Source organism: Euprymna scolopes, chromosome 3 (assembly GCF_053919585.1).
Source record: "Euprymna scolopes isolate OS-2025 chromosome 3, ASM5391958v1, whole genome shotgun sequence".
In the NCBI taxonomy this organism is placed as follows: Eukaryota; Metazoa; Mollusca; class Cephalopoda; order Sepiida; family Sepiolidae; genus Euprymna; species Euprymna scolopes.
Genome location: NC_136484.1, coordinates 110,932,182 through 110,944,780, shown reverse-complemented (window position 1 = coordinate 110,944,780; position 12,599 = coordinate 110,932,182). Strand labels below are relative to the sequence as shown.

Genomic DNA, 12,599 nt, shown 5'->3' with positions numbered 1-12,599 from the left:
AACAAGTTACCCATCTTTTTCTCTTTGCTTTTCTATACACGCTAGGACCCCGGGATGCAGCATTAATCCATTCCAGGGTTGGTGAAATCGCCGTATGGCAGGGTCTAAGCAAACTTTTATACAGTACATATTAAAAATTAGTAACAAAATACAGTATAATATATAATACACATGTATATAATCAAATAACATTATAAATAACACTGTAAGGCAGGGCAAATACTGTAACCAGGGACTGGAAAAACATTGTATTACACATCATAACCTGAAAGAATTATATCCCGGAGCCACCATATCCCGGAGTTCTACTTACTGCATTTCTTTCTCTCATCTTAACTGCTCTCTAATGTTAATGTCTCTGTAGTTATAAAGATTTCGTATTTATGTTTAGAGTCAATCCATTGTAGCTTCAATATTATCATTTTTTTAATGATTTTTAGTCTCATTGGGATTTGGAGGTATTAAGTTTTGTTTTTTCTATATAATTGCTAGTATAATAATTTTTTCTGGTTTTTTGCCTTCTCAAGACCAAAGTTTATATCAAGTCTGTTTTTAATGCAAACAATCCTGCTCCTGTAGAAGGAGCACATATCAGAATTCCTCCATGAATAAGAGCATCTGAGCTTACAGGCAATAAACTACCCCCCCCCCCACTTTCTCTGATTAGAAAGAGGTAATGCCTTGGAAAATGATGTACTGAAACCAAACATAAATCTGTCTTTAATGTTTTATTTTTTGTTTATTTTTTTTGTTTTTTAAAGAAAAAAAAATATTAGAAAAGTAATGATATTTAATATTGCCTGAATTTTTTAAATCAAACTAAATTGCTTGACATAAACATCTCTGTTGGTTTTATTATGTAAAATGGCTTTATTTCTGTTTCTTCAAATCCAAATATTTTTTTAAATTATTGTATTCATCTGTGTTATATGGACATATGTTGAAGAATTCAAACCAGTTTAATTTTTCTCTTTATAATTATTTTATTAGTTGAATTTTTAGTTTTTTACATTTTTAAGTGCTTTAAGATGATATTAATAGGAAGAAACAGGAATTGGTCAAACTTATTTGAGTGTATATTTTGAAAAGAAACATAACAGATAAAAATATGCTGTGGTGGCAGTTAAATACGTGTAATAGAAAATAGCAACTTTGATGAAAATCTACTTGTCATCTCAAACGTACTGCCATTTTGTATATACTGAACATTTTCTATGAACAAGCTGGTAGATTTATCATTTTTATCAGTTATCTCATTCGCCACAAATATCTCGTCACCAATACTTTGTTTACTTATCGGTTCTAGTTTGTTATTCTGTACACGATGAGGCTCTTCCTATAAATCATCAGACTTCATGTTCTGTTTTTGCTTGTTTTTCTTTGGGAGGAGTCACATGTTTGAACAATTTGGATTTTGTCATTTCACGTTCAATTTTCAGCGTATGTCTCGTTTTTATTCAACAAGAATGAATATTTGTAAGATACATCTATTCAATCTGCATTTACTGATGAAATTTGCTATTTCTAGTTTTCTGACAATCAAAAACGAAAATTTTCTAATTTCTAACAACTTTTGAATGTTCATAATTTGGTGGCTAATTAAGTTACCAAATTAAATTTGGTACCATTGTTTGTATTGCAAATATCTATGTGCACACATTGAAAGGTTTTTGTATTATGAAAATAAAAGTTTAGTTTGGGATAGCTACTTCAAACTTAAGTGTGATCGACTGAATGGATTGTCTCTATGTCATGGTCAAGATTGCAGCATTCACCATGTTTCGAACACTGGTTAATCAGGCACAGCAAACCAAGGCTGCTTTTGTTATGAATGTAAGTCATTTGCAGTTCCAATGACAGGCCTAGTAAATATGAAGACCCAGAATCTATTCAGCATTCTGCTTCACCATCCTGAGCTAGGTTTTGAATTGGCCACAACATTTCTTCCAGTCTCGTAGTGGTGCTGGATTGATGACTTCACAGATGAATCATCTGAGTGTTGACAAACCAATAAACATGTCTGACAAAAAGAGAATTTTAGAGGGAGTAGATCTTGCAGCGACTGTAAATTGTATTGTTGGAGATAAATTGTTGCCAGTGGACATGGATGATGTGGTATAGGCAGTGATGGTCAAATACTTACAGTTTGTGTAGGTCACTTGCCCATATAGGTCAAGTCTCACAACTATAAAGTAGAATGGTGTGGACGGTGGCCTGGTAGAAAGTCAACAGAAGGCAGTGCAAGGATTGCTGATGCGATTAAAGATGTCTTTCTTGCAATGATAATGGAGCCAAGATATTTGAACCAATCCACTTTTTCAAGGGTTTCCATATTGAGGATAGCTGGCTGTTTTTCATTTGGAAGGAGTCCTGCTGTCAGTAACTTTGTCATTGGCATTTATCTTCAGACCGATCTTTGAAGTGTAAGATTACATCTTGTCAACATCTGATTGAATGTCAGTGATGCTTTTATCCAATATGGCAATGTCATCAGCATATTTAAGATCCAACATTTGTAACTTACTGTTACGTGATGGAAGTTGGTCAAGGCATTCAATGTGATCCAATGAATCGCGTAAATTAAGGAGCATAGGCGAGAGAACGCTTCCTTGTCGGATGTGATGGTGAATGTCAAAAAAGTATAACTCCTGACAAGTACGGGTGGAGAGATAGTAGGCTTTAAGTCGAGCAGTTTTGAGTAGCTTTACACTTGAGCTATGATGCATCATTTCAGCACCTGATGAGTTGGCTTATGCGCCTTTAGTCGTAGACATGGTTTTACACAGACCATGATATGATCGAAGACATTATGATTTACGGTTTCTACCCCACAATATGCACCACAGTCAAGCACACTAGATGCCCAGCAAAACTTGATGAGGATATGTCCAATTTGGTTCTGAGGGACACTTATTGGAGTACCCAGTCACAAGATAGCATTTGGGATGTTGAAAAGGTGCTTAAGATTGAAACCTGATTTGTTGCTGCAAATTGAATGAGACATTCTCTGTTTCAACAGCAATTCTTGTCACCTGTCAGCTGCAACTACCACAATATCTCGTGATAAGATTTTATTTATCATGGAAGGCATCCTTAATGTCATTTGTGGCATTGAGAGTAATGACGTAGACTGTAATTATGAATATGCGCCACGTAAACGCATTGGAACTAGGCAGGGAGAGATTGGATCCTATGCAACAAGCGCATAATTTGCTTGATCGCTCAGAGCAAATATGCCATGATGTCTAGAGTTGTCAGTGGGACCGTTGTGTGTAGATGTGATATGACACATCTACTTGAAGAATTTTAATGGATCTGCTGTCTGTGTTTGCGAGTCTGACTTCTGAAAGGCAAGCAATGTCGATCTTATACTGATAGCGAACAGGAGATGTAAATGCTTGTGTTACTTCAGACTTTATCACTGGAACATTCCAGCATGCAAAGTTGTGGAGTTGATGAAATATTCCAGTTTGCTGATTTGACAATCGCAGTGCTGGGACAGTGAGCGCATCAGATCTTGCTGATGCCGTGGTAGATGTCATGTTTGTGCTGTATGGTGGACTCATTGGAGTGAGTTACGAGTTTGTAATTCACAAGCAGTCCCCAAACTCGCATGTATATACCCGTGAAGGGAGGTTTGGTTTTCTGTTCGGTTCTGATGCCGAATTTTCACTTTCATGCCAAACCCATTTGGCAGAATGAGTGCTGCGACTAGAACACATGGGAGGGGGTTGGTCTTGATAACATGATGACCAACTCTACAAGATAAGTCAAAATTTTTAATGTTTATCTATTTATAAAAGCAAAGGAAAAAAACAAACCAAAACATTTTAAAAATGATTTTTCTTTTTTATTTAAAAATAAAGTCATGCTTTTAAGTGTTGATGATTTAGAAAAAAAAATACCACGATAAATAAAGCACAAAAATCATATTTTCAAAACAGATAAGTGAAAGACGCTTATTTTTCATTTGAAAATATTTATTAATATTAAATAAGTTCTGAAAAAAAATAAAGCAACAAAAAAAATTGTCTCTGATAGAGACACTTTGATACATTTAAAAATAAGATTCATCAGTCTGTACATTTAGCGATGATGAAAATGTTATTTTGAACTTAAGCCTAACAGACAGAGCCTCTTTTAAAGATGTGAGGATGCACCTAAAAATTATTAGTCACAGGCCAAATGGGTTTTATCTTTGTTCCTATTTACAATGCCTCCCCACGGGACAGAGTTAGACACCAGGGTCGTTTTTTAACGTGGAGAAAAGGAACTTATTAACCATTCCACATTTACTTTTTGTTCAGGTGAATGTGCTATTTTGCTCATTTGTCTTGGCAAATAATAATGCAGATGAGGAGAACAGTCTGATTATAAAGTAAAATTCTTTAATGATATTCTGTGTTTTACGCCCCCCCCCCTCTCCATTTTGACTTTAAACTGCATAAAAGGGTTATAGTTGGTAGGCAAGGTTTCTGTAAAAATATCATTATTAATAAAGCTTAGTTAATAACTTTCTTATTTGAAATCTTTCGGGTCATGATCAAAAACACTTATAAAGAAGAGGCCGGTTATTTTCAGAATCCACTTGTAATTTGATGTGCATTCAGTTTTTGCTTTTCTTCAAAATCCCTCCAAGCTGAGCTGTGATTCGTTATTTTGTTTTGCCCCTAAAAAAATAACGGAAAGTCCTCCTTGTTGACAATTGAGAAGTTGACTCCATTTTCACTTGATACCTTCTTCCTTTTAGCCTATTTCTCTTTCCTCTCTCTCTATTTCTCTTTCCTCTCTCTCTATTTTTTTAACAACAATAATGGTCATCAGAGTAGCAGCTTTAGCTTTTTCTTCTCTAAGGAAATGTCCAATATTCTTTCCTTATCTACTTGTCAAAGGTGCATGCAAAGCAAGGCTACTTTTGTAACCGATGGATCAGTTTTCTCCTTAGACATTTCCATTTTTATAAATACTAAAGGCTTCCTTTTCTCTTAATTGTTTTATTTTTTTCAGTCAAACAAGAATGGTATTATTGTGATATGTAAATACGGTCTACATTTGTTTGCAAAAATGCTGTTTTACACTTAAGCGTGACCGACGAAAATTCTATTTCTAAATGGAAAGATAATTTGTTATGGAGACGTTCAGGCACAGATTGATTTAATTTGTGCATTTAATGATTAAAATGTTGTTTCAAAATTAAATGTGATGGAGGTTCAGACTGCCATACAAAATCTTTCATAGAGATATGACAACACATCTAAAATAGTCTTATTTTATCTTTCAAACATCTGACATGTAAAGTATTTAAATGTCTTTCATTTATTTACATTTGATAAAATTGTTCATTTGCTGAAAGATTTAATCTTAATAATCAGTAACCACATGAAAATCAGTGAAACTTAGATTTCAAACTTATCAGACGATTCTATGTTTAAGATGATTGTTTAAAAGTGGAATATGTGAATGAATTAATTGGCTTTGCTGGTTTGATACCGATTTGCAAAGTTTTCTACTTGAAACATTAAACAAACATTCCATTCATAATTTTGTTGCAAACACAAAATAAAGGCTTTCACTTCAAATTTATTTGTTTCAAATGTGATTAGGAAATAAAATAATGTTGCAAATCAGAACTATTTCTTATATTAGAGTCAATACAATCATTGAATTAGAAAACTATAATAACTAATAGTTAATTAATAAAATCTTCTTTTTCAAAATCAATATGCAAATTAGTTAACTTAAGCAGCATATAAAAAAAGACGATGCATCTATTGTGTAAAGATGAATTATCTTGAAATAGAACACTCTAACTTTATCATTAGCCCAAAAAGTGAAAAACTTGTATTTATTCATTTAGCTCGTGTCACTGCTGACACCAGAGTTTGAACTTGAATCTCAAGATAATTAAATTGATAACATGCCATTTATTATAGATACATTACTGAGTAATATGTTAGTTTCTTTTAATATTTTCCATGGAAATTACTATTTTTTTAATAGAAATTATGAATATTAAATTATTGTTTTGCTTCGGAGGTGGGGGGGGGGTCCTTGAATTTCACATGTTCAAAATATTTTCATGTAATTCTGTATATGTCTGTATTTCTTGAAGTATATTTTTTCGTCTAAAAGTGTACTTCTGTTTAATAAATTGTTTTCAATAAAACTATTTTAATATAGGTAGAATTCAAGATGTTCTTTCCATTTTTAGGAATCATTTCGGTGCTGATTTCTATTTAAAATAAATCTCATTAATAAACATGCGGGTGGAGCATCGTGGTATGTGGAGGTTATAAGAGAAAAATAATGCAAATATATCCTATTTACTGAATGAGATGTAATTAACAAAAATAATAGAACTATTTAAAAAGAAAAAAAATCTGTATTTTATGAAGAATTAAAAAAAACATTTGAAACCAAAATTTTATTTTTTTAAAAAAAAGTAACTTTTTTAAAAAAATATATTCAAACATGGTATGAACAGTAAAAACCAAATAGTAATTAGAAATATAACTTACAATCGTGAGGATTTTAAAATCATGATGTTAAATGTGATTTGCCATCAATTTATAAATAATAATAGTAACAGTTATTGCATGCTGGTCAATATTTACTATTCGTTTATCTTATCGGATTTTGGTGAACATTACATTGAATTTAGATATTTTGTCATTAAATTTATTGAATATAATCATTTAAATTTAAGTTAGGTTGAATTGTGAACAAAAATGGCTCATAATTGTATTCATATAGATGATCGAAAAAATACTTTTTGTCGTCTTGCACTTGATCAGAATCAACTCTACAAAGTTGATCCACTTCTTCAAAACAGATCGTGCCAAGGAAAATACACTTTGTACACAGAATTCATTAAGACTTGTATGTATTATATGTCTACATACATTTTTGAGTTTTGACAATTATTATTTGACTTTCCGTTCCCTCCCTCTCTCTCTCTCTCTTGTGACATTTCTTTTTATCTATATCATCTATATGTATAATTTCTCATTTTAATGTTCCTTTTTTTTTTCCTTTGCAGTTCCTGAATTTAGTGAGACAATGGTTGACCCACATATTCTCATGGAGAAAAGTCTCAAACTCCTCTGATGACGATCCAAGAATACTTATCTTTTCAACTGCATATGTTCTTTGTATTAAAATAAAATATTAATTCATTGATTTTACTCTTGAGTTCATTTATTTTGGTTTTCTATTCATTTGGTTTTGTTCTATTGAGAAGAAGCGAAAAACTGTTTTGGTTTCTTTTTCTGCCTCCTTCATTTTTAGACTTTTTTAAAAATCTGGTTAAGATGTTAACAAAATGCTAATTGAAAAAGTAATAAAGTAAAGAAGAAAGTGTTTGCATTTTTTTATTTTCCTTTTAATTAATCAGAATTCATCTTTTGTGTAATAGCATGAGTATACTTTGAGGTGATTCAACAAGAAAGTAGAGGATATTTTCTTGAATCGTTCACCATGATTATATCACAGTGAAAACACCAGTTCCGCTTTGATCATTCATATATTTAAGCAATACTGAGACTGAGGAGAGAACTTGAATGCCTACTAGACACTATCCTCGAATGTCTAAGGTCTCTCTGTACAGGGGTTTGCTAGAACAACTTGGCATGAGTATACTTTTCCCTAGAAGTAAACCCTGACCAAATATTCAAAATCACATAGTATTCGCTGCCCATATAAGATCTCCTCACTATGGTTAACTTACATTAGCTTTTACAAGAAATGGTGCACATTTTCCAAGTGATGTTACTTCACGTAGCAGCACAAAGCTGGATACTCTACCAGACTAGATAAATTCTTGTCCTGAAACCTAGTAAGACTAAAAGACCAAAACGAAAGTTATGCTACAACATATGAAAATGGTTAATTGGGACGAGGAAATTTATGATCTCAATTTCTTTACTACTCAATGTTTGAGAGATAAAGAACTTTAATGGAACACTCAAATATCTATGTATCTCATGTAGAGTTCAAGTGTTAGCCCCAGGTAGTGGGCCCCTTGATTTCTGAGGACTTTGACTGAAATAAAATAAAACAAGATTGGCCAGTATTAAATGAGTTATTGCAGTACTTTGCTTGGTCAGCTGAAAAAAGAGTGACATTCCTGTACTTAGGACCCTATTTCTGAAATTATCCGAAATATCAACATCCCCCCCCCCAACAATGTTAGCATCACAATATTCCAATTCAGCATGAGAATTACCAAAGTGCAAATCTAATTTTAAAAAAAAAATGTTCTTTGTTTTGTTTTCACTTAGCATTTTTTATATTAAAATTTTTGTTCAATATCTTGTGTAAATTTTTTTTATATCACTATGTGTCACCATTTTTAATCTGATAGAAATAAAATGTACACTCATTCAAATTATATTTGACATGAAAATCTGCAGCTTTTTTTTTTTGAAACTGTAAATGGGAAAATAATTGAACTATTTTGATCTTTTTATAGCGTGTGTTATTTGTATTTTTAGTCCTTACTATGCAGACAATAGCGTTGTTCAGACCTCATTAAACTTCATTAACTCCTATTTACTGTGCTGTGCTAAATTAAGCATCGTTTTATTGTATGTAAATTATTTTATTGTGAAATCTGTAAGCATAGGATACACAAGAAGTGCAGTGGCATTACATGAAGGCTGTGAGATAACCAGTTTGTGTGCAAAAAGTGCAAAACAATGGAGATGAATGAGAACTCCGATGTGGAGAGAATATATTTAGATGATGCTGTTGAAGTTGTCCAGAAGTTTTTTTTTTTTTTTTATCTTAGTGATACAATTGAAGCATAGGGAAGAGCTCGTACTAGTCTGATGGCAAGGCTGCATTTACTCTCTACAATGGATCTGCTGGGATAGGTACTCCTGTTTGTAAGACAATAATTTGTAAACTAGCGGGACCTATGGAAATTCCCCAGGGGACTCATTCATATGTAATATATTAATGTTGTCATTCTGTAGATGTTCAGTGTAAATGGAAACGCTCTGATATTATTGTAGCTTTTTTGTTAAAACTGCAAAAGTATTTATCTAAGCTAGCATGAACGCCCGGTAAAGCCCGGTCGTAAAGTATGCTTAAATATGATATTTTAATTCTTGCAGAGTTTGTATATATTATTATAGAGTTAATGTTCTATCGATTTTTATATATTATAAAGTTGCAATTTCAAAAATAAAAAATATATCTATATATGACTTGGGTTCATTAGCGTGAATTGAAACTGAATCCCAAACTTATACATATATATGTGTGTCTGTGTGTATATATATATATATATATATATATATATATATATATATATATATTTCCTATAACTATAATCGAAACCAAAACGAAAATTTATGAAGAATTCTTGGTAAAATTATTTATTACAAGAAATGGAAGTACATAACAATTAAACAATCCGGATGTAAGTGTGACACAAAAAATAACACACATGCCATCGTATTAATATATAGATGTTTAACATCTAAAAAAAAAAAAACTTTGAGCATATCTTTGAAATATGTGACATAACTATAATAACTTGCATAAATATGAGATAAATAAATATTCTTATACATGTCATTTATTGCATTTAATTGATGTGACATGGTGAGGAGTTTGCTAGTGCAATATTCAGTTAGATTAATCATGGAATATTTAACTGAATATATCTTTTAGATTATGAAAGTCTTATTCAAGGAATGATTTTATTCAAAAGTCATATTTTTTTCTATTTGCGTGATAACCAAAAGCATCAGTTTTATTCGATAATGAAAGTTAAAGAGATTGTGATCTATCTATAGATTTGAGAATGTGTTCTTCCCATCATGTATAATATGACAGCTGAGGTAAAGTATTCTAACTGGATTGTGCTTATACTTTAAAAGGTTATGGGTTTTCGGTTGAACTGACAACGGAAAATGATTTGTTTGGACTTAACTGAATTATTAAGAAATAATTTTCAGAAAAACAATTTGTTGGCAAATTAGAAAGGGCACAGGTGTTCATTTTCAATCTATATATCTATAAAAGTGAACGTGTGTGTGTGTGTGTGTATATTATTTCTCTATGCAATAATTCTGTCAGTTTTAAGTCTACAGACTCAAAATTTGATATACAGGGTACTGAGATTTGGGAAAATCGATGTGATCGGTTTTCGGCCAGAAATTTGGCGATTAAGGGTTTAAAGTTCAGCGATTTGACCTTTGAGAATTCTACCAAACTCCTCCGACAATTTTGGGTCTAAATACTTGAAATTTTAGATATAGGTTCCTTGAACATGGATCTAACTTAATAACTTGATTTGAACCCAAAACAATAAATTTTAAGGGGTCATAATAGGAGTCAAATTTTAAAAAAATTTGACCTCTGCAGTCTCTACCAAATTACTCAGACAATTTCTGGTCTAAACATTTGAAATTTTACATAAAGGGTATTCAGAGATAGGGCAAGCTTTTTAATCTGTTTGGTTCGAAAATTTTTAGTTACCAATATATAAATGTGTGTATGTATGTTTGCATGTCTGCCTAAAACACAGTGGCGACGGATTTTCACAAGATTAGTATCTTTTTGAAATTCGACCTTTTATACGACAAATATCGAAAAATTGGCTAAAAACATTAATATCTTCACCCTCAACTGGGCACTTTTGTACGGGGAGGGGGGGGTCGCTTTTTTTTTTTGCCGATATTTTTTAAAGTCATCCTCTCCATTCGGTTGTCTAGCCTTAATTAAAACCTACGTCACTTCCAGTTTGGCGGTGATCGTAACAGTAAAGACATCAGGTTTTTCCCCGCCCTTTTTCTCCTTCGTGGTACGGGTTTGAGCCTGCCTTCCTTCAACCTTTTTCTTTTTTTTTTTTTTTTTTTTTTTTTTTTTGCTCAACACACCCATCCAAACACCCAGGCAACGCCGGGCTTAAATGCTAGTATCTGATAAATATATTTACCTATCAACAAATACTAAGGTGTGTTATCCTTGAAATATCAACCAGTCTACATATTGTAACTTGGTGTTAGAATTCACCTTCTGGGGTAAAAATAAAAACTCTTATTCACTAGGAATGGAAAAAATGATACAATTTGTGATGGGTTAAGAATTACAAAACTCGTCTCTAGTGAAAGTTCTAAATAAAAAACACCGCGGCTTGAACTCAACACGCGTAACAAAGGTGGCCACCAAAGAATACAATGCATAATACAACTTTTTATATCTCGATAACTAATTATTTCTGCAAAATTGCAAGGCGATTTTCGTATTCAGCATAGCCGAAAACCTTTAAAAGTCGTCATTTAAAAGAAAATTGTGGACATGGACCTAATCTGAAAATTTACCAAATCTTCTTAATCAGTTTTCGGCCAGAAATTTAGCTGTCAAAGTTCAACAATTTGATCTTTGAAAACTCTACCAAACTCCTCCGCCAATTTTGGGTCTAAACACTTGAAATTTTAGATATGGGTTACTTGGACATGGATCAAACTTTTTAATTTGATTTGAGCCCAAAACATGTTAAGGGTCAAAGTTAAAAAAAATATTTGACCTCTGCGATCTCTACCAAATTACTCAGACAATTTTTGGTCTAAACATTTGAAATTTTACATAGTGTATTCAGACATAGGGGCAAGCATTATAATTGGTTTGGGGGTGAAAATTTGGCTGCCAAGGGATCAAAGTTCAAAAGATTTGACCTCTGCCGTCTCTAGCAAACTATTCAGCCAATTTTGGGTATAAACATTTGAAATTTTACATAAAGAGTATTCAGATATGCAAGTTTTTTAATCAGTTTTTGAGCGAAAATTTGGCTGCTAAGAGGTCAAAGTTTACAGAGTTGATCTTTGCATACTCTACCAAACTCCTCTGTCAATTTTAGATCTAAGCACTTGAAACTTTAGATGTAGGTTACCTGGACATGATTCAAGTTTTTAATATATACATATGCACATAAAGTTATGAAGAGTACATAGGGCCTGAGCAAAGCCGGGCTGAACTGCTAGTAAAAAATGAATTCCAAAGTTTTCCTTCAAAGGTGTGTTGTTTTAATAAAAAGACTCTTGTATTAATACAAGCAAGGAAAAAAAAAACTGACCAAGCACATTCGGTTATCTCACTATTTGGAGCATAACGGATTAACTCTTCCACTTTGGTGCATTTGGGGAAGATCAGTTACGTAGATTTGGTTTGCATAGCTATAAAGAGTTAAGTAGGTATTAATTTGCATTCTCACATAGGAAAAATATGACTCCAAACCAATGGTTGAAGGGGGGGGGGATTATGATATACATGGATCTAGTGTTGAAATTGATCATATCTCCTAAGCATTTTTTCACTGTAATGATAACAGGTCCTTGATGACACAGATGTGAAACTAAACTGGATTTTGTTTAAATTTACACAAGAATTCCACCAGAGCAGACAACTCTAAATTTTGATTTAAGAACTTTCAGGAGGAACCTAATGGATTTGAATTCCCTGGAAAATGAATAAATGCATTATGCAGAAAAAAGATCGGGAAAAGTGAGGTACCTAGCATGTAATTATTAGCACTGTTGGATACCAAATGACTATAGTAATAAGCTTTTTATCTTTTTGTTTTTGATTCC

The 12,599-nt window shown here is 32.4% G+C and overlaps 1 protein-coding gene across 1 annotated transcript in view; it reads left to right on the top strand.

The window, feature by feature from the left end:
- Positions 1-7,179, top strand: part of LOC145258164 (proteasome maturation protein-like) — a 214,660-nt gene extending 207,481 nt beyond the window's left edge. The window contains exon 6 of the mRNA XM_080115971.1: positions 7,040-7,179. Within this exon, the coding sequence (XP_079972097.1) occupies positions 7,040-7,107 (68 nt within the window). The 3' untranslated portion in view covers positions 7,108-7,179. The remainder of the gene's footprint in view (positions 1-7,039) is intronic.
- Positions 7,180-12,599: the final 5,420 nt, after the last annotated feature.